The 25,461-nt window shown below is 64.0% G+C and overlaps 1 protein-coding gene across 5 annotated transcripts; it reads left to right on the top strand.

The window, feature by feature from the left end:
- On the top strand, positions 1-25,205 carry CIC (capicua transcriptional repressor). 5 transcript variants are annotated; one of them, XM_056135914.1, is made up of 21 exons: positions 1-142; positions 1,971-4,781; positions 17,198-17,347; positions 17,430-17,658; positions 17,749-17,878; positions 17,977-18,159; positions 18,240-18,405; positions 19,037-19,239; positions 19,335-19,560; positions 19,843-19,946; positions 20,146-21,370; positions 21,450-21,613; positions 21,840-21,961; positions 22,059-22,225; positions 22,326-22,616; positions 22,712-23,034; positions 23,168-23,430; positions 23,529-23,683; positions 23,761-23,892; positions 23,991-24,122; positions 24,213-25,205. In XM_056135914.1, the coding sequence occupies exons 2-21, from the start codon at positions 1,982-1,984 to the stop codon at positions 24,578-24,580; spliced, it is 7,533 nt and encodes a 2,510-aa protein (XP_055991889.1). In that variant the 5' UTR covers positions 1-142; positions 1,971-1,981; the 3' UTR covers positions 24,581-25,205. The 5 variants fall into 5 exon arrangements, with proteins under 5 accessions (XP_055991889.1, XP_055991888.1, XP_055991887.1 ...); XM_056135913.1 differs by having other exon boundaries at positions 2-142; positions 22,709-23,034; positions 23,532-23,683; XM_056135912.1 differs by having other exon boundaries at positions 2-142; positions 22,709-23,034.
- Positions 25,206-25,461: the final 256 nt, after the last annotated feature.

The following is a 25,461-nucleotide window of genomic DNA, read 5'->3' as shown; positions in this document are numbered from 1 at the left end:
GGGACCTAGGAGAGGCAGAGCTAGAGGTGGTGACAGGATGGACGAGAGTGGCAAAGCGGCTGGTCCCAGTTGTGCTGGTGGGGGTAGAGCACCGGAGAGCTGGAGCTTTGGCATCGGGAGTTGCTGGCAGGTTTGGAGGGAGGTGAGGGCCCACGGAGCCTGGTGGGAATTATTGCGAGCCGGGTGGACAGGAAGGGAGTAGGCCCCGGGGAGGCTGGTGGGGGGTGGGGGGAAGAGAAAAACAGGCCTGGCTTCTGGGGTGAAGAGGCTGGGTCCGGCTTCAGGGTGCAGGGGACCCGGGTTGGGGTGTGCCAAGGTTTGTTTGGACAGGAGTAGGCCAGTTCTCAGCCCTCAGGACTGGGGCCCAGCGGGTCAGTAGGGAGGTGGTGGCCGCTGCTCAGCTGCTGGGCACTTGGTGGCCCGGCCCGGCATGAGCAGGCACTGCCTATGAACATCCCAGGATTGGCCAGAGCAGGGCAGGCCTGCGACCCTAGGGTTGCCCTGGAGAGTTGTTTCCCGTGGGAGAGCTTTGGGCTCAGGATCCTAGGTGGTGCCTCTGACAGTTTGCCTTAGGGACCTGGGCACCCCCAACCCTCTCAGAGGTCCCGTTTTGGCCTCTCAGCTCAGGTCGTCACTTCAGAGTAAAGTTTTTCCCTTTTCTTTTCTCGGGGCAGCTTGAAAGAGGGCGGGCAGTAATGACTGTTCAGGAAGTGGGTGAGGTTGGCCTGCTGGGCTCGTCCTGCTTTCTTTGACCTTCTCCCACTTACCCCCACCTGGAGTTGGAGGGCATATTTGGGGCCCAAGAAGTTCCCCTCACCCCCCCACCCGGCAGCTCAGCCATCCTGCCAGAGCCAGCCCAGCCAGGGCGGGGATGCTGGCAAGCCAGAAGCGGGGCTGGGCTTGCGGGTATCACGCTGGGTGCTCTGGGGGGAGGGGCAGGCTCCCATCCAGAGGATAGCAAAACCCTAGGGTATAGTTGTGCAGTCCCACCATAGGATGATGTGCAGTCCCACCATAGGATGATGTGTGTGTGTGTTTGAGTGTGAGTGTGTGTGTGTGTGTGTGTGTGTGTGTGTGCTCATGCAGGGCCCTGAGGCAAGGCAGGGTTTGAGCTCTTGCCCCAGACGTGCCCCTGCCTGCTTCCTGCCGGGATCTGGTGAGATGGCTCTACCTGGCAGGCCCAGGGTGCAGCGTGCAGTGGGCAGCTGTCTCTCTGTACTTGCACAGTGCTGGCCATGCCAGGCTGCCCCAGCCGGGGAGGTGGTTGGGGGCGCTGAACAGACTCCTGCCACCGCCCCATCAGCTCCCTTGCTTGCATGCATGTGTGTATGTGCGTGAGAGCAAGAGAGAGAGAGATTGCGTGTGCTCTCTGGATGGTGGCAGTGCAAGGAACCATGCCTTTTGGATCATGTGACTGGCGGCACAGTGCCATGGGTGGGAGCCCAGCTGGGGAGCCAGATCACCTGGGTCTGACCCTTGCTGTGCCATCCCCAGCTCTGAACGTGGCAGAGCTGTTTGTGCTCTGGGCGTCTGAGTTTTCTCAAGTGCCACCCAAGCTGATAGTAGCACCTGCCTGTGGACTGCGGGGGGATGACTAGGATTCCCTGGGGGGCTGAGCCCAGGGCTTGGCATGAGGGGGTGTTCCATAGGTGTGAACTGCTCCTGTACCCTGTCCCCTTGGGGTGTGTCAGGGCGCATGTGAGTGCTCTGTCCTCTCTTGATGGATGTGAGTATCCCCAGGAAGCCAAGGGGTGTCCCTAGGAAGTGGGCGCTTCTGAGGATCTGGTTTTTGATTGTGCTTGGGTGCTGGCCTGGGGTCCTCATAAATTAGGACAGTCAGAAAGGAGGCCTGAGGGATCATGGAGCTGAAGTGGTGGTCTCAGCCAGCAGCAAGTGAGGGAGGCACTGGGTTCTGTTCACTGATCCCCAATAAAGGACCCCCAATGATCCCTGTCCATTTCCACCCCCAGGTGGAAAAGAGATGAAGCCAATGAAGAAGACGTGCACAGGACTTGCAGGTCCTGGCAGCGGTGGCAGGTCCCCCCCAGCCACCCGAGCCAAGGCCCTGAGGAGGCGGGGGGCCGAAGAGAGTGACAAGCCAGAGGAAGAAGAGGATGAGACGCAGCAGCAGCCGCCGCCGCCGCCGCCTCCAGGGCCAGAAGAGGCTGAAGAAGGTGAGGAGGAGGCTGAGCGGGGCCCCAGGGCAGAGGGGCTGCCCTCCGAGTTGCATCCCGATGACCAGACCTCAGGCCCAGCAGAGGACCCTAAAGTAGAGGGAGAGACCGGCCGCTGGGAGCCGTCACTCAGCCGAAAGACGGCCACGTTCAAATCACGCGCGCCCAAGAAGAAGTATGTCGAGGAGCACGGGACTGGCGGCGGGACAGCGGGGGGCCCTGAAGAGCAGACACGGACTCCTGAGGAGGCCGGTGCCCTGGGGGTGCCTCCCCGGCCCCCCACCTCCACCCGCTCCTCGTCCACCGACACAGCCAGTGAGCACTCGGCAGACCTGGAGGACGAGCCGGCTGAAGCTGGGGGGCCAGGCCCCTGGCCCCAGGGTGGCTCTGGGGGTGGCTGTGACCTGCGGCAGCTGCGGTCCCAGCGTGTGCTGGCCCGCCGTGGTGATGGCCTCTTCCTGCCCGCTGTGGTGCGCCAGGTGCGCCGCAGCCAGGACCTGGGGGTACAGTTCCCTGGCGACCGAGCCCTAACTTTCTACGAGGGGGCGCCTAGAGGTGGCGGTGGCGTTGATGTGGTTTTAGATGCCACGCCGCCCCCAGGCGCCCTGGCAGTGGGCACGGCCGTCTGTACCTGCGTGGAGCCCGGCGTGGCGGCCTACCGTGCCGGCGTGGTGGTAGAGGTGGCCACCAAGCCGGCTGCCTACAAGGTCCGCCTCAGCCCGGGGCCCAGCTCCCAAGCAGGCACCCCTGTTGGCCCGCCCCAGGTCCCCCAGCCCTCTCACCGCGAGGCCGAGGAGACCGTGTGGGTGGCCCGCTCTAGCCTGCGCCTGCTGCGGCCCCCCTGGGAGCCAGAGACCCTGCCAAGAAAGCCCCCCACAGGCCCAGAGGAGGAGCAAGCTGAGCCCGGAGCTCCCCTGCCTTCCTGCCCTGCAGCCCTGGACCCCAAGCAGCCCGAGGATGCTGAGGTCTCCAAGATCAGTTTTGGAGGCAACCTAGGAACCTGCGAGGAGGGCGAGGAGAAGCATCCGCCAGCGCTGGGCACCCCGGCCCTGCTGCCTCTGCCCCCGCCCCAGCTCCTGTCACCGCCCCCCAAGTCGCCAGCCTTCGCAGGCCCCGGGCGCCCTGGTGAGCAGCCATCGCCCTGCCAGGAGGGCAGCCAGGGTGGCAGCCGGAGCAGCAGTGTGGCCTCCCTGGAGAAGGGCGCGGCACCGGCTGCCCGGGCCCGCACCCCGCTGACAGCCGCACAACAGAAGTACAAGAAGGGTGATGTCGTCTGCACACCCAACGGCATCCGCAAGAAGTTCAACGGCAAACAGTGGCGCCGGCTGTGCTCCCGGGATGGCTGCATGAAGGAGTCGCAGAGGCGCGGCTACTGCTCCCGGCACCTGTCCATGCGGACGAAGGAGATGGAGGGCCTGGCGGACAGTGGTCCTGGAGGTGCTGGGCGGCCTGCTGGTGTGGCGGCCCGGGAAGGCAGCGCGGAGTTTGACTGGGGGGACGAGACATCGCGGGACAGCGAGGCCAGCAGCGTGGCCACCCGGGGGGATTCGCGACCGCGCCTCGTGGCCCCCGCCGACCTGTCCCGCTTTGAGTTTGATGAGTGCGAGGCGGCAGTGATGCTCGTGTCGCTGGGCAGCTCGCGCTCAGGCACCCCGTCCTTCTCCCCCGTGTCCACGCAGTCCCCCTTCTCGCCAGCCCCGTCCCCCTCGCCCTCACCACTCTTCGGCTTTCGCCCTGCCAATTTCAGCCCCATCAACGCTTCACCTGTGATCCAGCGCACGGCCGTACGCAGCCGCCACCTGAGTGCCAGCACCCCAAAGGCCGGCGTGCTGACACCGCCTGACCTGGGCCCCCACCCACCACCGCCCGCCCCACGAGAGCGCCATTCCTCCGGCATCCTGCCCACCTTCCAGACCAACCTGACGTTCACCGTGCCCATCAGCCCCGGGCGGCGGAAGACGGAGCTGCTGCCGCACCCAGGAGCTTTGGGGGCTCCAGGCCCTGGAGCTGGAGGGGCTGCCCCTGACTTCCCGAAGAGTGACAGCCTAGACTCGGGCGCGGAAGCTGTGTCTCACACGCCGACGCCCTCCACTCCGGCTGGCTTCCGGTCTGTGTCGCCCGCAGTGCCCTTCTCCCGATCCCGACAGCCCTCACCGTTGCTGCTGTTGCCACCCCCTGCCGGCCTGACCTCTGACCCGGGCCCCTCTGTGCGGAGGGTGCCCGCTGTGCAGCGGGACTCGCCTGTCATCGTCCGCAACCCCGACGTGCCACTGCCCTCCAAGTTCCCAGGAGAGGTGGGAGCTGCCAGTGAGTCGCGGGCTGGAGGCACTGGACGGGGCTGCCGAGAGACCCCAGCGCCCCCCGGAGTGGCCAGTGGGAAGCCTGGACTGCCCCCTCCTCTGCCAGCCCCGGTGCCCATCACCGTGCCTCCCGCCGCGCCAACCGCTGTGGCCCAGCCGATGCCCACCTTTGGCCTGGCATCCTCGCCCTTTCAGCCGGTGGCCTTCCACCCCTCCCCTGCTGCCCTGTTGCCCGTCTTGGTGCCTAGCAGCTATACCAGCCATCCTGCACCCAAGAAGGAGGTGATCATGGGCCGACCTGGGACAGGTAAGAGGTGTGGTGGGTGTGTGGAGTGGCTCACTTGGTCTTTTGTTTGTTTAATTTGGGGGCCATTCCTGGCCATGCTCGAGGGCTACTCCTGGTAAAGCGCTGGGGGTCGCTCCCTGTGGTGCTCAGGGGACTGTGTGGCCCCAGGGATGGAATCAGGGGCTCCTGCATACAGATGTTGTGCCATTGATCCTTTGAGCCATCTTCTCGGATGACATAGGGGCTCCCTTTGAACCATCGGGCTTTCAGGAAAGATGAGCGCTCCCCCCCCCCCTTTGTCAGGGTTTCGGCGAAGGCTGGCTGCTGCCCTGGGACATGTAAGACTCAAGGCCTTATTCCCCAGGCCTCCTATGAAGGGCGCTCTCAGGGCCCACCACCGGCAAAGCTTTCCTGCGTGCATGCTTGGAGCCAGGCCCCTGCGGCGCTGATGGGGCAGAAAGATGATTATCACAATGCCGGCTCCTGTGTCTGGAGGACTGGCTGGGGGGGGGGGGGCAATCTCTCTCTGATAAGCACTGCAAGAGGCTTATCTCGCCGAACCCGCATACCCAGCCCATGATGTAGCACCCCCAACATACTCAGCCCCGCTCTGAGTCCTTCTTCAAACATTAGCTCATTTTGTCTTCACCACCCACCCTAAGAGGTGGGTGCAATGAGCCCAGGCTGCTCACTTGCCCAGGGACGTGTGGCCAGTCAGTCAGGTCTGGAGCCCACATTCAAACCCAGATAGGCTGGCTCGCAGCTGCTCGTCCCCATGCCGGCATGGCTATCAGGGCCTTCCATTTGGAGATGGCACAGTCACAGAAGCAAGTTCTGTATTCTCATAGTGCCACTGGGAGGGGAGCCGGGCCAAGCCGGGTGTAGGTGCCTCCAGGTGCAGGGTGGAGTTGAGGGGGCTGGTGTCAACACCCTGGACAGGGTGTAGAGGCCCAGTACAGATGGCCCGCCTCCTACAGGTCCATAGGAGGCCAGGAGCAGAGGAGGCAGGATGATGGCTGGGGGCAAGGCAGGAACGGGGTCAGTGACTGTTTCTGAGTACATGCTGGGGGCAGCCTGGGGCCAGGCCAGGCTGGGGCTTATCAGGAATGGTGACAGGCCTGCCACCAGCCCTTTCCCGGCAGCTTTTTCTTTCTTTTCTACTCCTGACCTCAGCCCTGTCAGAGCCTGGCCCTGTGCTGGTGGGTGCCAAGAAGGTAGCGCTCCTGCCAGTCACAGCACTCACTTCCTGGACTGGCCGGAGCTGTCCCCAGGCAGTGATTGTCCAGAGCTGTCACCGCTGGGGCGGGAGAAGGTGGTCATAGAGAGTCAGGGAGGGTGGAAGAGGCCAGGGGCCTTGAGAGGGAGCCGGGCAGGAGAGAGCCTGGCAAGGCAGCTGGTAGGGCCTGGAGGCAGAGGGAAGTGTTTGTTTCCAGGCCTTGAAAGCAAACCAGTGCGTGAAGGAAGTTGTCCTCGAAGCCAAGGGCACTAGGAAGTGGGCAGGCGTGGGTCTATGTGGCTTTCTGCCTGGCTCTCTCCCCGGGCAGATGAGTGAGTGTCAGATTAGAGATGCCCTTAGGAGACACATGAACTTTGACCTGAGGGCAGGAAGGGAGCCTAGGAAGACCACACAGCAGGGCTGGAGCGAGGACCCTTCCCTAGATTAGAGGCAGGAGCCTGGGAAGGGAGGAAGCTGGGTCTACCTGGGGTCCCAACTCAGAAGGAGCCCACCAGCATCCCAGGCAGGCTTGCCCCTTGTGTGCAAATCCTGAGCCCTGCTTTCCTTTCCCTACCCTCAACATTTTGTCGTTGTTGGGGCCAAGAGCATGCCCTGCGTTGCTCGTGGGTGACCCCAACTTGAGGCTTGCTCCGGGAGCGTGCGGTGCTGAGGATGGAACCTATAGCCTCTGCAATGCAAAACTGCTGTTCCTTATGCCACCTCCTTGGCCCAGTCCCCACCCCCAACAATTGGTCCTTTTTTTTTTCTTGTTGATATGAGCAAATGCCACAGTAATCGCACTGCAGGAATTTTTGTACTTAGGTAGATGAAGAAACAGAAACAGAGGAGCTTGTTACTGTCTCCTAAGGCCTCCAGCCCCCGTGCAGCACCTCCAGTACCTTTGTCCCTCTCCCAACCCCCCCCCCCCCCCCCCACTGCCCCCAAGCTGGGTCTCCTGCAACCGTCTCTGCTGCGGGGTTGGTGGCCATTTTCCAGGCAAAAAAGAATGAGGCTTGAGTGAGGGTGCCCCCAGCCAGGGAGCCACAACCCTCACACCCTGATGGGGCAGGAGACCAACTACCAAGCCCCTTCCCGCATAGCTGCACACCCTGACCGGTGCGCTGCCCGTGTTCTCTGCATAGGCCCAGAGGAAATCCAGCCAGGAAGCAGGGCAGCTGGGATTCGAACCCAGTCTCTTCAGGCCACCCAGTAACCATGACGATCATCATCATGGTAGTCCCCTTCACTAAGCCTTTCCCATGTGTTGGGCCCCAAACCTTCCAACCTTCCAAGGCACCGATGCTGGGAAGAATAGGGATTGCCAAACGTGTGTGTGTGTGTGTGTGTGTGTTTCTGTGTCTGTGTCTGAGTGTGTGTTTTGCTGAGATTCAGGAAAGGGATGCCCCAGGCTGGAGGCTGCCAGGTCGTCAGAACTTGTCCGGTGCTTGTCCCGGCGGTTCTGAGCAGCGCCTCCTGACAGCGCCCGGGCTGGGCTCTCCCTGCTGCCCTCCACGTAGCAGCCTGCAGGCTTTTTTGTTCTCCCAGTGGCCTCCCCAAGTCCCGGGGAGGTGGGCACCTTGGGGTCTTATTCCACTGAGGCCCACAGTAGGTCATCGGGACCCAGGGGTGCAGTGAAGTGCTATGGTCGCAGCCCTTTCTGCAAGCCCATGCCAGGGTCTGACCCCTGCTCAGAGGGCAGCAGGTGTGAGGGGGTGGCCCAGGGCAGCCTGCCTGTCCTGCCCCCCACCAAGCATTTGCTTCCGCTGGGGGACATGCCGGGGCAGGCAGCCGGCATTCTCCACATTCTGCGCATGGCCAGGCCAGCCAGCTGCCACTGCCGCCTCCCTGACTCTTCCCACCCGCCCGCTGCTTCTCTGGGAGAGGAAGCTGCCCCGGGGCCTGCGGCCTTAGCCCAGGCGGCCAGATGTCTCAGCACTGCTCCTGGCACGGCCGCTCTGCAGCTCTGGTGTCCCTGGTCTGACAGCCGCTGCTCCTGGACCTGTCTGCACAGCTCTGAACCTCTATGTGCCCTTTGGTCTCTCCCCGGTTCCCATGTCTAACCCTGTGAGGTTTCTTTCTTTGTTTTTCTTTCTGGGTCACATCCGGCGATGCTCAGGGCTGGCTTCTGGCTCTGCACTCAGGAATTACTCCTGGCATTGGTTGGGGGACCATATGCGATACCAGGATTGAACCTGGGTTTGACTGTGTGCAAGGCAAACACCCTCTCCGCCGTACTATCATTCCAGTCCATGTGAGGTTTATTTCTGGCTCTGAGTCTGTCCTGGACCTTTGGCTCCCTGACTCTCTGAGTCTGCTTTCTAAAAATTTTTATTTGGTGGTGGTGGGGGGGGAGCAGGGAGATATACACCTAGTGATGCTCAGGGCTTAGTTCTGGATCTGTGCTCAGGAATCATTCCTGGCAGGACTTGGGGGACCATATTCAGTGCTGGGGATCGAACAAGGGTCAGCTGCTTGCAAGGCAAGCACCCTAGATCTCTATTGCTGTGGCCTCTAAGTCTGTCTTTTTCAGTTTGTCTCTCCCTACACATCAGTCCTTGTTTTAGCTTGCTTCCCATTTTTTCTTTTGGGGTCCCCCCATCTAGGCATCCTGGCCTTGCCCTTGACCCACCCTCTCCCGCTCTTCAAGAAAGACTCGGTACTCCTATCCTAGCTACTTGCTGCCTATTCGATGCTCTGGCCCATGTGTTTGTTTTGGGGGTCACGCTTGGCAGTGCTTCTTGTTCCCAATGGTACTGCAGGGGGTACAGTGGGGCATGTGATGCCAGAGATCAAACCTGGTGCACTGTGTACATCTGGCACGTGCTTCTGCCCGCCCTTTGAACTATCCCCTTCTGCCTCTTCGTCTTCCCCTCCCCGTTTTTTGCAGCTGCCAGGAATGGACCAAGGGCCTCACACCTGCAAGGCAAGTACTTTGCTACTGAGCCACCCCGGTGCTCTTTCCCTTCACAATGGTGGATGGCTGCAAAGTACCAAGTCCTCTCCTCCCGTCCTGGGGAAAGTTGGGAGGCAGTCCAGGCCTGGGAGCCCCCTTCTTGCTGTCTGACAAACTGTCTACTACTGTCCTTGGAGCCTGCTGCAGATCAGGAGCGATCCTGCAGCCCCATCTCCATCCAAGCACCTGTTTCCAGACAAGGAGGAAGGCGGGGGCTGTAGGCCAGGCCAGGAGATCCGGCTGTGGGGGCCAGCAGGAAAGCGGCCTGTTTTCCCCACCCACCTGCTGGAGGGTATGACCCAGATCAACCCACGTCCCAGGCCACACTGCCTTTCAGCAGACCAACTTAGTGCCAGCTCTGGTTTACTGAGACCCACATGTCAGTCATCTCACCCCAATGGGTAGGGCCTCTGCTTAGGCAGGTGGGTAAATGAGGTCCAGAGTGACTGAGGGTCCCCAACTCCCCTACATCAGGATCCCAGTTCTGCTCACCAGGATTTGTTTTATCTCAAACTGTGAACTTCTTTTCAGAAGGACATCTTAGCTGAAGCATGAGGAATGAGTAGAGTTCCGCGTAGTGACAGAAAGGGGAGGGGTGAGCCAGGCCAAAGCCTGACCATGGAGCAAAGGCCAGGATGGGTGGAAGTGCATGACCAGCTGAGTGGCTGGTTGAGACTGGAAGTGACACTGGGGCCTGGCCCCCAGGCTCCGAGGCGGGCAGGTCCAGCCACGGGAGGCTGGAATACCAACCAGCCAAGTGAAGAAAGGGTAGGGGAAGGGAAATGTTGGGCGTTGAAGGTTGGATTTCCAGGAGTCTGGTGACAGTGTAGACTGCGAAAGAAAACGGACTGGGGAAGCAGAGGGTGCATGTGAGATGTGAGAGAATCAAGGTGCAGTCCTAGGGACTTCCTGGAAGAGCCCCCAGCTCCCCTAAGTTTGGCGGCCCCCAGGTGCGGGCGCTGAGAGGGCTCAGGGTGCCTCCTGGCGGCGGCGGGGCGGCGGTTGCGCGCCTGCGCAGCGGCTCCGGGCGCCCCGGTGCGCGCGCGCCTGCGCGGCCCGAGCCCCCGGCGCCCGGGCATTAATGGCTCCATTAGTGGCCGGGAGGGAGGCGCATTAGCGGCGGCGACGGCGTCTGGCTCCCATTACCGCCGGCGGCAGCGGCTGGACCACAGGCGGCTGGACCGTAGCCCGCCGCGCCGCCTCCTTTGCTCGCGCCCGGTCCCCCAGTTTCCGTCCCCCACGGAGGAGGCCTGAGCTCCCCGTCTCCCCACTTGGGGCTGAAAAACCGTGACCTGGGTTCAAGCCCCGGTGGGGCCGCCTCTCGACTGCCAGGTCCTACCACCCCTACCCCTAGCTCCAAAGCTTGTTTCTTGAGATGTAGCCGGCGGCGGTGGGGGAAGTCGTCGGGGGCTTGGGGCCGTCGTCGCACGCACACCCCACGAGGGCCGCGCCCAGCCCCCGCCCGCGCCGAGGGTGCGGGTTCCCGCGCCCCAGGGTGTAGGCCCCGCGGCGGGCCCCCGCGCTTCCCATTGGCCGCCTGCACCGCCGCCCGCGCTGATTGGCCGTAGCTTGTGCCCCCGCCCCCAAGTCCTTAACCCCTGCGCGGCCGCGCCCTGGGGCGGGCGGGGGGGGGGAAACACCCTCCACCGCCACCAATACACCAGCAGACAGCTCGGGTGCCAGCTGGCCCGCGCCCCGCCGCGGCCCGCGTGGGTGTCAGGCTGGCCGTGCGCTCGCCCGCCCTCCCGGCACAAAGCGGCTTTGTGGGGCCCGCCGGGGGCTGGCGGGGGGCCAGGCAGCGAGTGGAAAATCTCGTGAGCTAGGGGAGGGGAGGGAAACGCAGGGCGGCGCCCCCTCCTCGGCCCCGGCCGAGGCGCCTCCCTCAACCCGCGCCGACCAGCCCTCCCAGCCCCGGCGCCTCTACATTTGTCCCCCACCCCTCCCACCCCACCCCCGATCCCTCCCACGTCCCCTCCCATCCCCAACCCACATCCCGGCCTCCGTCAGCATCCTGCCCTCCGTCCGCATCCCGCTGTTCACCCAATCCCAGGGGACCCTCCCCCACACCTCTCGCCTGCCTCTCCCCCTCCTGGTCCCCCTGCCACCCCCAGCCCCATTCACACTGACTCACCCCGACGCTATTTTTAGGCCCCCATCCCTCCCGATCCTCCTCAGCCCAATCCCGGGCTCGTTCCCCAGGCAACGCTGGCGGTGGCCGACGCCGCGCCGCCCAGGGTGGGTGGGTGGGTGGGTATGTATGTGGAGAGCGGGTGAGGGGAGCTGGGGACACCCGGGTGGTGAGCCCAGGTGGGGACCGGGACCTGCAGGGCAGGGTGGGGAGCCCCTGGGGCGGTGGTGGGGTGCAGTGCCTGAGGGCTCAGCGAGTTCAGAGCATGTCTGCCCTGTTCGCGGTCTGTCAGGCATCCCTGGCGCACTGCCGCAGGCCTACGGGCAGGTCCCTGCCTGTGTCTGCTGCCTGGGGTGGCTGCCGGTGTCTCGTCTGGGCTCCGTGTCCCCAGGCTGGGTCGGGGTGGTGATGTAGAGCCCCTGTCAGGATCAAACCTCTTGTGGAGTTGGTTTACCAGCTGGGGCAGGACCAGCCCCAGGCGATTTAAGGGTGGCTTTGCACCCTCCCCCTTCTGATGGGGCCTGGCTTTGGGGAACCTCCTCCAGCCTTCCCAGCTTGGGAGGCCCCCTCTCGGGTTGACTGCCAGAGAGAGGGAGCTGACCAAAGCTAGGACCTGCACCCTCTTCTCCACTGCAGTTACCCCCACCCTGGGTTCTTCCATTGGAACAATGGAAGCTAAGTATAGGACTGGCCCAGTGCCCAGGGCAGGGGGGCCCTTCCCGCCTGCCCGGATTCCGGCCTCTCCCTACCAGGCTGGGGCCCCACTTGGCTGCGTGTACCCTACCCTGAAAAGGGCCTCTTCCCATCCCTCCCCTCCTATTCGAGCATTTCCCCCACTCCTTTTTTTTTTCTTTTTGGGCCACACCCAGCGGGTACTCAAGGATCACTCCAGGCACAGCTCAGGTCTCCCTCCTCAGGTCTCTGGGGACTGTTTGGGGTGCTGGGAATCCAACCCAGTTCAGCAGTGTGCAAGGCTAGCGGGCTGTGCCGACTCTCCTGTCTCTCTAGTCTCTGTGCTCTGGGCACTTGGGCCCTGTGCCAGCTATGCTGGGCCGGGGGAGGGGGGTGGGCTTCTCCCTGCTATGTGAGGCTCAGTTCTTCACTTTCTCCCTGGACTGCACTGCAGCCGAGAAGGGGTTAACTTGCCAGTAGGTGACTCACCGGTGGGGAGAGGGGCAGTGGTGGGGCACGATAGCAGCCACATTGATTTCAGCCTTGATTTCTGCCTCACATTGCAGTCCCTGGGGCAGTGAGGTAATGGAGGGGCTGTGTCTGGGGCTGCATCTGGAGGAGGGGGCCGTCACCTAATAGTCCCTCTGGCGGCCCCTCCAGGCTCGCTGCCAAGTGTCTGACCCTTCAAGTCTGGAGGTCAGAGGGCCGCAGACCTCCCCTTCCCCTCTGAGCTCCGGTTACTGGCTTTCTACCCACATCTCTGCCTTCACTTCACCCTGTGAAGGGGGCAGTCTGGAGATGGTCCTGTCACCGCCTCACCTGGGTGGGAGCACAGCCTGGGGGCCTCCTGAACCTATGTCACTTCTGCCACCTCACCCAGTAGGACCCCAAGTCTCTGCCTCTACTGAGTGTGCCTCTTGTCCCCCCTTTCTCCTTGGGTGATTCACAGCCTCGCATCTCTGCAAGGCAGACCCCAGATGCCAGCCATGTCTCTATTTTGCCAGCAGATTTGAGTTTACCTATTGTTTCTCTGTGTCACTGACCATCGCCTCTCAGTCTCCGCCCAGGTCCACTCAGAGGTGAACATATTTTTTTTTCTCTTTGGGGGTACACCCTGAAGTACTCAGGGATCACTCATGGCCGCACTTAGGAGACCAAATATGGTGCTGGGGATCGAACTGGGATTGACCTCATGCATGGCAAGTATCTTATCTCCTGTAATATCTCTGTGGCTCCAGAGTGAAATTTTTTGTTTTGTTTTTGGATCACACCCGGAGATGCCCAGGGGTTACTCCTGGCTTTGCACTCAGGAATTACTGGCAGTACTTGGTAGACCCTATGGGATGCCAGAGATCAAATCTGGGTCAGCTTCGTGTAAGACAAGTGCCCCACCTTATTGTATTATCATTCCGGCCCCTCTAGAGTGAGATTTTGAAGAGTGGGATACGTTCCAACATTGGAGCATTGGGCTTTGCCATTCATGATCTTGCACAATTAAATTTCTCTGGGCCTCATTTTTTCTCCTGAGACATGGCCATAAAAAAGTGTAACCTTGGGACCAGAGAGATAATACACTAGGTAGGCACTTGGGCTGACCTAATCATCCCTTATGGTTCATTCCAGGCACCACATATGGTCCCCCAAGCATTGCCAGGAGTGATCCCCAAGCACTGCCAGGAGTGCCTCTACCCCCACCCCTGAAATCACAGCATACCTTTCTAGTGACCCCCAAATCAAAGCATACCTTTCTAGTGACCCCAAAATCAAAGCATACCTTTCTAGTGACCCCCAAATCAAAGCATACCTTTCTAGTGACTGGGAAGGCCCTATGAGCAGGGTAATGCATGCAAGCACGGACACCAAGCAGTTCCTGTATTAATTTCTTCTTCTTAGAGTAATGGGACTGTAAGACCAGGGTGACAACCAAGTGTGTCAGGCAGGTGCTGAATGAGGTCAAGTGGCCCTGGTATTCCTTACATCTTTTTACTTTTTTGTTTGGAGGCTGCATGCGGCATTTTCAGGGACGGTTACTGACTTGGTACTGGGGTGGGGGTGTTGCTTCTGGTAGTACTTGGAGGCCCATTGCAGTGCTGGGGTTCAAACCCAGGCCTCCCAGCATGCCCCTTCGAGCTATCTCCCTGGTGTCTTCCTTATGTCTGAACGGCCAGGGTATTGAAATAGTTAATAGGCTCCTGAGAGAATCTGTGTGGTGTGTGTGGGGAGGGGGAGGGCAGGGTGTCAGTATAGTGGCCACTACCCAAGCTAGCCTGTGTGAGGCCCAGGGGTGGCAGGAAGGCCAGATGTGTAAAGAACCAAGTGCGCTCGTGTGGGAGGGATGTGTGTAGGGGTGCCACAGATGCGCAGTGGCTGTCATGAGCCGTAGGAGATAATTGTTTGATATATTTTGTTAGTATGGTGGTTCTTATGGGCTGGAGGATCTGTGAGGATGGGCGTTGGGGAAGCATGTATGACAGAGCATGTACAAGAGGTGGAGGGTGGGTGTGAGTAATGGACTGACCTGTGGGAGGCAGCACCTACGTGAGCAGGTGCTCAAGGTGAGATGAGGGGTGTGGAAGAGCTAATGGGTGTGGCAGGGAAGTCTGGGAGGGTTTGTAGGGCGCGCGTGCTTGTGTGTGTGTGTGTGTGTGCGCGCGCGCGCGCGTTTGTGTGTATGTGTGTCTGCAGTTGGTGAGGCTGGCCAAACCCTCCACGTCTGCCTTGGCGCTAAGGAGGAGGGTCGAGCCTCGCGTGAGCATGTTCGTCGCGCCGACTGGACCCACGGTATAGCACAACCAACCAGGCAGGGGCCTCCGCAGCGGCGCCCCGAACCGCCCCCCTGGCGCGCTGCCTTTGCTGCAGTGCGCCCTCCCTGCCACCCTCCCACTGCGGTCCCGCCCCCGTCCGGCCGGGGGCCAACCGGAGCCCGCCCCGCCCCGCCCTGATTTGCATATGACTGACGTTCCCCCGGGGCGGCCAATGGGGGCGGGCGCGGCGGGGCCTGACCCGCGCGCGGCGGCCGCAGCCAATGGACTGGCGCGCGGGGGGCCGGGCTTGCGCGGAAGGCCGCGGGGGAAGCGGGGAAGGGGCGGGGGGAGGCGCGGCGGGGGGAGGGGAGCGCGTAGTAGTGGCGGGGCGGGGACGCGGCGGTGGTTCGGCGCGGGGCTCGCTCGGAGCGCACGGACGCACGCACGCTGGTCCGCCTGCCCACCCGGGGCCCGAGGTCGACCCGGAGCCGAGCCGCGCGGGCCCGGGGCCCGGAAAGGCGGGGCAGCGGCGCCGGCAGCCGGGGTGCGCGGGGCCAGAGCCGTTACCCGCCGGAGCCGCTGCGAGGGAGGGAGCGAGCGAGCCCGCGAGCGGGGCCGGGAGGGAGGGGGCCGCCCCCGCGCACGCGCGCCGCGCCCCGCCCGCCGGGCCGCGCGCGGGAGGAGGGAGAAGGAGGGGGCGGCGCCGATGGCCCCCGCGCCGCGCGCCCCGTGACGGCCCCCGCGCGCGCCGGGGGGCGGGGCGGGGCCGGCGCGCTCTGACCTCCCCCGCCCCCCGGGCGGCGGGAGGCGGGCGGCGCTGTGCGCAGGCGCGCCCGGCCGAGACCCCCGCGTGGGGCAGCCGGAGGGGGCGGCGGCGGGGGGGGGGCATGCGGCGGCGGCCTCCAGCTCCCCCCGGGCCCGAGCGGCGGCGGCCGAGGAGCCGGCGGCGGGAGGAGCAGCGGGCGCTGAGGAGGCGCGAGCCCCGGCCGAGCACCCCCGCGCCGGACCATGTACTCAGCCCACAGGCCCCTGGTTCCCGCGTCCGGCGCGGCCTCCCGTGGCCTCGGCATGTTCGGTCAGTAGCGCCTGGGCCCCGGGGCTGCAGGGGTCACGGTGTCGGGGGTGCCGAGAACGGAGTAGCCGTGCCGTGAGGGCGGGGGGCGTCTAGTAAGCCGCACAGAGGCAGAGTGCAGGGGTGACGGGGAAAGTTGCTGAGCTGCGCCCGGCCGGCCGAGCGCCTAGCGGCAGGTGGGAGTGCGGGAGTGACGCGAGTGGGGAGCACCTGGGGACAGCCGCGGGGCCTGGGTGATGGGCTGGGACTGGTCCGATGGCATCCAGCTGCGGAGTGCCCGCAACTGGCCCGGGGACACGGAGTGGGATGGGAGCAGTCCGACCCGTGGGTGCAGCGACAGCGCAGTCCCTACGTGCTGGAGAGTGATGAGCGGAACATCGGGGAGACCCGCGCGAGGGGAGTGCACCGGGGAGGAGCTCAGGAGGGGCAGAACCGAAGGGCTGTTCTCCATTGTTTGCCGGCCCCCTTTCCCCGGCCGCCCCCAGGGGGCCGCCCTGGTGAGGAGGACCTTAGTGGAGAGAGGGACTTTGGGGGGTTCCCCGGGGCTGCTGCGGGGTGGAGCGCCCCCCTTACTCTCTCCCTCCACTTGACAGCTACTTTTCTTCTTTCAGTCATTCCCCCCCATCACCCCAGTCAGGCCTCCAGGCTGGTGCTTCCCAGAGATATTCCTCCACCCCGCCCCCTGGGCGGGGGTGGGGGTGTTACCCCTTGTCAGATGGGTCTGGGTCAGGCCTCCTAGAAGGATGGCGACCAGCGTTGGGCGGTTCCCTCCTGCCTCCTCGTCTTCCCCGTCAAGGGCTTCCACTTCCCCCAGGGAGCTAGCAGACTGGGCAGCCTACTCGGGGCCCTGGAGGACCCTGGCCAGGGCAGTGCCACCCCTTGCAGCTCCTCAGGGAAACACCTGGCACGAATGCCCTTGTGGATGCTCACCGTGACTGGCTGTCCCATTGTCTGTGCCTTTTCCAAGGAGTTCCCCACCGCCCATGCTCTCTTTGGGCAGGAGGCTGGACTCAGGATTGACAAGCTGGGGTGGGTGGCAGTAGGGAGGCCCCTTAAGGGGCGCTAGGTTCTCCTTGCAGGGAATGGGGAGACATGTGGGGCTTTCTGTGCCAGGGGCCCAGGAGTGCAAATGTGGCTCCCTGGGGCCCATGGGAAGGAACAGTGAGCCCCATGACCTGAGACGCCCCTGCTCCCCTACCTGGGGAGTTTGGGGGGGGCTAGGCATCTGCCTCAGGAAAGTGGGAGTGTGAGACCCAGATGAGGGGCTGTGAGAGATGGCAGCTGGGAAGGTGACGTGGGGGGCAGGGGGTGTCTCCAGCCCTGCGGAGGTTGTGGGGCCTTGGGAGAACAGGATGACAACAGGACATGGCCTGGTTTGTGACAGGAGCCAGTCAGCTCCCTGGCCTGCTCCCTGGTGGCAGGCAGGGGGGAGGGAGCGGGCCGTGAGTGTCGCGTCTTCCTCTCGCAAACCTAGAAACCTTCCCAGGGAGCTGGGATTCTGTGGAGCCTGGTCTGTGGACGGGTCCAGAGGCCTTGGGATGGGGGAGGGGTGAATGGCAGGGTGGAGGGACTTCAGCTGGGGTGAAAAAGAGCTGGCATTTGGGGTGCAGGCCAAGTCCTTGTCGCACGACTCAGCTGGCTCTTTCCTACAGTGTGGACGAACGTGGAGCCTCGCTCTGTGGCCGTGTTCCCCTGGCACTCCCTCGTCCCCTTCCTGGCCCCCAGCCAGCCCGACCCCTCTGTGCAGCCAAGTGAGGCCCAGCAACCTGCCAGCCACCCCGTGGCCTCCAACCAGAGCAAAGGTGAGGGGTGGGGACACTGAGGAGAACCTGGGGATGGGCTCTGGGGTCCCCAGAACCCTCTGACATGCCTCTCTGCCCCCAGAACCTGCTGAGTCTGCAGCCGTTGCCCATGAGCAGCCTCCAGGTGGGCCCGGCAATGCTGATCCCGGGCGGCCTCCCGGAGCAACCTGCCCTGAGAGCCCAGGGCCCCCGCACACTTTGGGAGGGGTGGACCCTGGAAAGGGCCCTCCTCCTACCACAGAAGAAGAGACCCCTGGGCCCCCGGGAGAGTCGCGGCTGGACAGTGAGACAGAAAGTGACCATGATGATGCGTGAGTGCCCTGAGGCTTGGGCTGGGGGGCGGTGGGTGTGGGGCCTGGGGGCCTGAGACTGGGCCCCCACTGTCCCTGCCTCTCCTGCAGTTTCCTCTCCATCATGTCTCCGGAGATCCAGCTGCCTCTGCCTCCGGGGAAGCGGCGGACCCAGTCCCTCAGTGCCCTGCCCAAGGAAAGGGACTCCTCCTCCGAGAAGGATGGACGCAGCCCCAACAAGGTGCCTGTCTCCCCCGGCTGCTGCTTCCCCAGCTCACCCTGTGGCCTTTCTCACCCATCCCCTCTGCCCTAACCATGCCTTGGGGGCCTGTGTTGCAGCGCGAGAAGGATCACATCCGGAGGCCCATGAATGCCTTCATGATCTTCAGCAAGCGGCACCGGGCCCTGGTGCACCAGCGTCACCCCAACCAGGACAACCGGACCGTCAGCAAGATCCTGGGCGAGTGGTGGTATGCCCTGGGGCCCAAGGAGAAGCAGAAGTACCATGACCTGGCCTTTCAGGTAGGGCCCACCACCCCCTGTCCTCCTGCGGCAGAGGGCTGGGCAGGTGTCTGAGCAGTGCCCGCCTGCCTCACCCACAGGTCAAGGAAGCCCACTTTAAGGCCCACCCAGACTGGAAGTGGTGCAATAAGGACCGCAAGAAGTCCAGCTCCGAGGCCAAGCCCCCGAGCCTGGGGCTGGCAGGAGGGCACAAGGAGGCACGGGAGCGGAGCATGTCGGAGACGGGCACTGCTGCTGCCCCTGGAAGTGAGTCGGCCCCTCTCTTTCCTGCACATTCACACCAGGGAAAGGCCCCTCTGCCCCGCGATTTTGGTTTTCAGACCTTTTCCCAGAAAGGCACCAGCAGGCCCTGGTATAGCTTCCCAGCGACACCCTTGTCCTCAGCTGCGGGCGCAGTCTGGAGCGCTCAGAGCCTCCTCCCTCTTGCAGATGAGGACACAGCACTAAGGCAGGGGCCACTGGGGGCTGCAGGCACTGGAGACAAGTGAGGGGCAAAACCAGAACCATGATCCTCAGGTGGGCCGGTGTTCTGGCCTGGGGGGTGTCTGGCACCATTCCGAGGGACTCATGGGCGTCCTTCGGCCCCTAAACTCTGGGGTCAGTCAGGCTGTTTCTTCTCTCAGATGCTCAGACAGGCTAGTGGTCATGGACTACAGGCCTGATCCCAGTCTCCCTCCAGGTTTTCTTACTGTTGCCAGGGCTTGCCTCTTACCTGGAGCACAAGCACTATGGGAAGGGGCTGTGGACTGCCCGCTGGGCCTGGTGACTGATAAGTGGCCCAGGCATCCCACCAGCACAGAGAGCTCCAGGAGGGTCCATGTGTTTGGGTGCTAGTAAGTGGCTTCCGGACACCAGCGTGCCCCATTCTGCCCTGCAGTGTCCTCTGAGCTCCTGTCCGTCGCCGCCCAGACGCTCTTGAGCTCAGACACCAAGGCCCCGGGGAGCGGCTCCTGCGGGACTGACCGTCTGCACACAGTTGGGGGGCCTGGCTCAGCCCGGCCACGGGCCTTCTCCCACAGTGGGGTGCACAGCCTGGACGGTGGGGAAGTAGACAGCCAAGCACTCCAGGAGCTGACTCAGGTCTGGGGGTTGTGGGCCACGGGTCTGTGGGGGTGTGCCGGGAGGGCTGTGTCCAGGGACAGCCCCGCTGAATTCACGCTGCACCTGCCTTGCAGATGGTGTCCGGCCCTGCGTCCTACTCCGGCCCAAAGCCTTCTGCCCAGTATGGGGCGTCAGGCCCCTTCGCCGCTCCTGGTGAGGGAGGGGCCCTGGCAGCCAGTGGGCGACCCCCGCTGCTACCCACCCGAGCTTCTCGTTCGCAGCGTGTGGCCAGTGAAGATATGACCAGCGATGAGGAACGGATGGTCATCTGTGAGGAGGAAGGGGATGACGATGTAATTGGTGAGCAGACCTTCTCCCTGGGGACCGCAGGCTGAGGGTCGAGGGTGGATCCAGACCTGAGCGTTGCAAGTAAATGCACTGGTTATGTAGCAGCCCAGCAGGATGAGGGCTGGCTGCAGCTTTAGGCACAGAAGTTAAGGCTCTTGACTTCCCCCTGGGCAGGGGCCACATTTGGGGCTGAGGATCAACCTTTTGGTCAGCCGAATAGTGCACAGCCAGGGCCTGTGTGTCCAGGGAGCCTAGCTCCGCGCCCTTGGTTGATGCTCTCTGCTTCTCTCTCAGCTGACGATGGCTTCAGTGCCACCGACATTGACCTCAAGTGCAAGGAGCGGGTGACTGACAGTGAGAGTGGAGACAGCTCTGGGGAGGACCCAGAGGGCAACAAGGTGGGTGTGGGCTCAGGACTCAGCCCATAGGATATGCTGGGCGGGGGGGGGGGGGGGTTGCTCCCCACCATCCTAGTGCTGGGCAGATCCAGGCCTGGAGAGGGCCCAGTCCCAAGAGGGTGACTGGGCCTTCAGCTGGCAGAACTGTGGGCTTGCTGGGCCCGGACCTGACAGGCTCTGTCACCCTCTCTCCACCCAGGGCTTTGGCCGGAAGGTGTTCTCACCCGTGATCCGTTCCTCCTTTACCCACTGCCGTCCTCCGATGGACCCCGAACCCCCAGGACCCCCAGATCCTCCTGCAGCCTTTGGCAAAGGCTACGGTTCCGCCCCATCTTCCTCCTCACCTGCCGCTGCCTCCGCCTCTGCTGCCTCTTCCTTCCCACTGGGCTCAGGATCCTTCAAGACCCAGGAGTCCGGACAGGGCAGCACTGGTGGCCCTCTCCGGCCGCCACCCGCCGGGCCTGGGGGCCCACCCGCCCCTTCCAAGGCCACCCGCTTCCTCCCAGCTGATACCGCCCCTTTCCGGCGCAAGAGACCTGAGAGTGTGGGGGCCTTGGAACCACCAGGTCCCTCAGTCATTGCGGCACCTCCCGGTGGAGGTGGCAGCATCCTGCAGAGCCTGGTCCTGCCCCCGAGCAAGGAGGAGCGGGAGGGCAGTGGTGCCCGCATGCCCTCAGCTCCAGCCCCATCGCTGGCCTATGGGGCTCCCGCAGCCCCCCTGTCCCGCCCGGCTGCCACCATGGTCACCAATGTGGTGCGGCCCGTCAGCAGCACTCCTGTGCCCATCGCCTCCAAGCCCTTTCCCCCCTCCGGCCGGGCAGAGGCGGCTCCAAGTGACTCGGCAGGTGCTAGGACTGAGACCTCTGGGTCCCGGGCTCCCGGAGGCTCCCCACTGGGCGTCAGCTTGGTGTACTCAGACAAGAAGTCAGCAGCCGCCACCTCACCAGCCCCGCATCTGGTTGCTGGACCCCTGCTGGGCACTGTGGGGAAGGCACCTGCCACTGTCACCAACCTACTGGTGGGCACCCCAGGCTATGGGGCCCCAGCGCCCCCTGCTGTCCAGTTCATTGCCCAGGGAGCTCCTGGCAGTGGGGCCAGTACTGGTTCAGGAGCAGTTGCTGGGAGTGGCCCCAATGGGCCAGTGCCTTTGGGCATTCTGCAGCCAGGTGCTCTGGGCAAGGCTGGGGGCATCACCCAGGTGCAGTACATCCTGCCTACACTGCCCCAGCAGTTGCAGGTGGCTCCCACCCCTGCACCAGCCCCTGGGACCAAGGCAGCAGCTTCTGGTGGCCCCGTGCCCACCACCAGCATCCGTTTCACCCTCCCACCGGGTACCTCCACCAACGGCAAAGTCCTGGCCGCCACCGCACCTACGCCCGGCATCCCCATCCTGCAGTCTGTCCCGTCTGCTCCACCCCCCAAAGGTGAGGATTGGCAGGGTGGGGCCAGGGGCCTCTGGCTTGTGGGTGTCTGTCCTTCACCTGCTCTTCTCCCTGCCCACAGCCCAGTCCCCCGGTGGTTCTGCCCAGCTGCTACCTGGGAAGGTCTTGGTGCCCCTGGCCACTCCCAGCGTGTCAGTGCGGGGCAGCGGGGCCGGCCAGCCCCTGCCCCTGGTGAGCCCACCCTTCTCGGTTCCTGTGCAGAACGGCGCACAGCCCCCCAGCAAGGTGAGGCCCTCTGCAGCGTTGACCTGCACCTGCCTCACTCTGCCTCCTCTGTCTCTGCCTCTCGCCTCCTGCAGCGCTGCCCGGCCTTCTGTCTCCTCGCTCCCCGCCTGTCCTCCTCTTTCCCTTTGTGCCTTTTGTGTCTCCCTGCTAGCCCTGTCTTTGCTGAGACTTGCCTTCCATGTCTGGGGCCTCAGCTCACCCCGCTCCGTGGGGATCCTTGCCACAGATCATCCAACTGACTCCAGTGCCCGTGAGCACCCCCAGCGGCCTGGTGCCGCCCCTCAGCCCAGCCACGCTCCCCGGACCCACCTCGCAGCCCCAGAAAGTCCTGCTGCCTTCCTCCACCAGGTAAGAGCTGTTGGGCTGGCTCCAGAGGCCGGGCTGGGGTCAGCGGGGCCAGCAGGGCTGGCTCACCTCCTTGCCCTATTGCCTCTCGCTGGCTCAGGATCACCTATGTGCAGTCGGCGGGAGGGCACACGCTGCCCCTGGGCACCAGCCCCACATCCAGCCAGCCTGGCACCGTCACCTCGTACGGGCCCACGAGCTCCGTTGCCCTCGGTTTCACCTCTCTGGGGCCCAGTGGCCCTGCCTTCGTGCAGCCCCTGCTTTCAGGTGAGGGGCTGCCTGGCGGGCCAAGCAGCGGGAGGGTGGATGTGGGGTAAGGCCTGGGAGCCCCAGGCTCTGACACCCCCTCCTGTTTTTCACCTTGCAGGCCAAGCCCCGCTGCTGGCACCTGGCCAGGTGGGCGTGTCACCTGTACCCAACCCCCAGCTGCCCCCCACTTGCACGGCCTCCGGGGGTCCTGTCATCACAGCGTTTTACCCTGGCAGTCCTGCTCCCACCTCCTCAGCACCCCTGGCCCAGCCGTCCCAGGCCGCCCCTGGTCTAGTCTACACTGTGGCCACCAGCACCACCCCACCTGCTGCCGCCATCCTGCCCAAGGGCCCGCCGGCCCCTGCCACTGCCACCCCAGCTCCCACCAGCCCTTTCCCAAGTGCCACAGGTGGGTGCCAGACCGTGCGGCGTGGGCAGGTTTGGGGAACACGGGTGGGTTCCGGTCGGGCCAGGCTCACCATGTGGTTTTTCTGCCCACAGCAGGCTCCATGACATACAGCTTAGTGGCCCCCAAAGCCCAGCGACCTGTGCCCAAGGCCCCCCAGAAAGTGAAGGCAGCCATCGCCAGCATTCCTGTGGGCTCCTTCGAGGCAGGTGCCCCTGGGCGGCCTGGCCCAGCAGCCCGGCAACCCCTGGAGCCCGGCCCTGCTCGGGACACCCCAGTCCCCGAAACTGAGCTGGAGGGACAGCCAACGACCCCAGGTCCCCCACACCCCCCAGAGGCCTGGCCACCTGCGACTCGGAGCAGTCCCCCACCTCCCCCAGCTGCTGAAGAGCGGGGTGGCACCAAGGGCACCGAGAGCATGGTGAGTGCCCAGTGCTGGCCGCTTGGCTCCTGGCTCTGCTGCCCCATCCCTGCCCTGCCCTGCCCTACGGGACCTCCTTGGACCCTAGCTGTTCTGAAGGTAGCATCCGTCCTGTCTTCCTGTCCACCCCCAGGCCAGCAAATTCCCCAGCTCATCTGCCGACTGGCGCGTCCCTGGGATGGGCCTCGAGACCCGTGGGGAGCCCCCCACCCCTCCCAGTCCCGCCCCAGCTCCAGCCCTGGCCGCGGGAAGCAGCAGCAGTGGCAGCGGCAACAGTGAGGGCAGCAGCGGGAGGGCAGCTGGGGACACCCCTGAGCGCAAGGAGCCCACGGGTCCTGGCAAGAAGGTGAAGGTGCGGCCCCCGCCCCTGAAGAAGACCTTTGACTCTGTGGACAAGTGAGCATGGGCTGGGGGCAGAACGGAGCAGGGGGCTGGCCAGGAGGGGCAGTGGCCAGCAGAGGGGTGCGGAGGAGGTGACCCTGCCGGCTCTCCAGCAGGGTCTTGTCCGAGGTGGACTTTGAAGAGCGCTTCGCCGAGCTGCCCGAGTTTCGGCCTGAGGAGGTGCTTCCCTCGCCCACCCTCCAGTCTCTGGCCACCTCCCCGCGCGCCATCCTGGGCTCCTACCGCAAGAAGAGGAAGAACTCCACTGGTGGGCACGGGGGCTGGCCGGAGGGCAGTGGGGGCTGGCTGGAAGCTGCCTCCACTCAGCCAGCTTGTGTTTTCCAGACCTGGACTCAGCCCCCGAGGACCCCACTTCACCCAAACGCAAGATCCGGAGACGCTCCAGCTGCAGCTCGGAGCCCAACACCCCCAAGAGCGCCAAGTGCGAAGGGGACATCTTCACCTTCGACCGCACAGGTGCGGGGCAGGGGGCACTCGGGAATAAACCCAGAGTCGCCATATGATCTTTGGTGGATTCCACCTGAACAGTGGTGCCCCCCACCCCACCCCCTCAGGAACAGAAGCCGAGGATGTCCTGGGGGAGCTGGAATACGAGAAGGTGCCCTACTCCTCCCTGCGGCGCACCCTAGACCAGCGCCGCGCCCTGGTCATGCAGCTCTTCCAGGACCACGGCTTCTTCCCCTCTGGTGAGCATGTTTGCAGGTCGGGGGGTGGGGGGGCATTCGGGGAGAGGGCTCATATGGCCCCCCTCTCACTGCCCCACCTATCGTCCCCAGCCCAGGCCACGGCCGCCTTCCAGGCCCGCTACGCAGACATCTTCCCCTCCAAGGTGTGTCTGCAGCTGAAGATCCGCGAGGTGCGCCAGAAGATCATGCAGGCTGCCACGCCCACGGAGCAGCCTCCTGGCGCTGAGGCCTCCCTGCCTGGACCACCCCCCGCGGGTGCCACCGCAGCCCCTGGCCCCACTCCCAGCCCCGCAGGAGGCCCTGACCCCACCTCGCCTGGCTCGGACTCTGGCACAGCCCCGGCCGCCCCACCGCTGCCTCCCCCGCCTGAGCCAGGACCTGGGCAGCCCGGCTGGGAGGGCCCCTCCCAGGCATCCCCGCCACCACCTGGCTCCTCTACAGCTGCCACAGGCAGGTGAGGGGCCCTTGAAGACCCCAGGACCCGCAGCAGCCCCCCTCAGGACACGGACAGTATGAAGGTGGCAGGAGTGGGGGGCAGGACGGTTCCCTCCTCCCGATAAAGCCATTTCGTCCTTCCCTGTTTGGGGCGGAATGAGCCCTGCTCCTCTTCTCTCCCCCGGCTCCCTCTGTGATAGGGAGGGGGGTCCGGGGGGACCCACTGAGAAGCAGGGTGCCGGCTCCCTGTACCGAGCCCCTTACATAACCTGGAGTGTGTGACCTTCAGACCTTTTCACTTGTACTTTATGCAAAATGGCTCGTGTGAGGGCTGCAAGCTGGAGGGCAGTGCAGGCCGTGAGCCACAGGGAGGCACCTGTGGAGGAGGGGGGAGTTCACGTACCCCCTTTTCCCCAGAGGGGCTGGACTCAGGTTAGTTTTGGGGGGTGGGGACTCCTGCACTTTGCCACAGGCATGGGGAGGGCCAACTCCCCACCCCGCCCCTGCCCTTCTGACTTGGGTTGTACTTTCTAAGAAGGTGATTCCCTACCCTTGTCCCGTCCCCCGAACAAGACATGTTGATCATGTGCAATATTTCTTACTGTGCCGAGAAGCCGCAATGACCGAGATTAAAGCTGTTTAACACAACCCGTGTGGCATCCACTCTAGAGGGTGAGGTGAGTGGGGAACAATTCCAGGCCAACCCCTCCCAAGAGGGGACCCTGCGCAGTGGTAGCCACAAACCAGGGCCCCTCACCAGCCTGTCCTTGCCACCTTTCTCAGTAGCCCAACACCCCACATTATCCTTGGCCCTGCTCTGCGCTCATGAATGTCTTCTGGTGGCGCTTGTAAGACACTAGGGGGATTCAGGCCAAGAAGGCCTGAGGTAGGTGCAGCGGGGGAA

This window comes from Sorex fumeus, unplaced genomic scaffold (genome assembly GCF_029834395.1).
Source record: "Sorex fumeus unplaced genomic scaffold, SorFum_2.1 ptg000122l, whole genome shotgun sequence".
Taxonomy (NCBI): Eukaryota; Metazoa; Chordata; class Mammalia; order Eulipotyphla; family Soricidae; genus Sorex; species Sorex fumeus.
The sequence above is the reverse complement of the archived record's forward strand: the minus strand, read 5'-3'. Positions and strand labels throughout refer to the sequence as shown.

What these genes read in the sequence shown, in the direction of transcription:
- CIC (XM_056135912.1), top strand. Translation starts at nt 1,982, where the DNA reads ATGAAGCCAATGAAGAAGACGTGCACAGGACTTGCAGGTCCTGGCAGC. An exon ending in CACTGCTGCTGCCCCTGGAA is followed by an intron (nt 18,406 to 19,036) that starts GTGAGTCGGCCC and finishes TCTGCCCTGCAG; the next exon opens with TGTCCTCTGAGCTCCTGTCC. An exon ending in GAAGAGGAAGAACTCCACTG is followed by an intron (nt 23,684 to 23,760) that starts GTGGGCACGGGG and finishes TGTGTTTTCCAG; the next exon opens with ACCTGGACTCAGCCCCCGAG.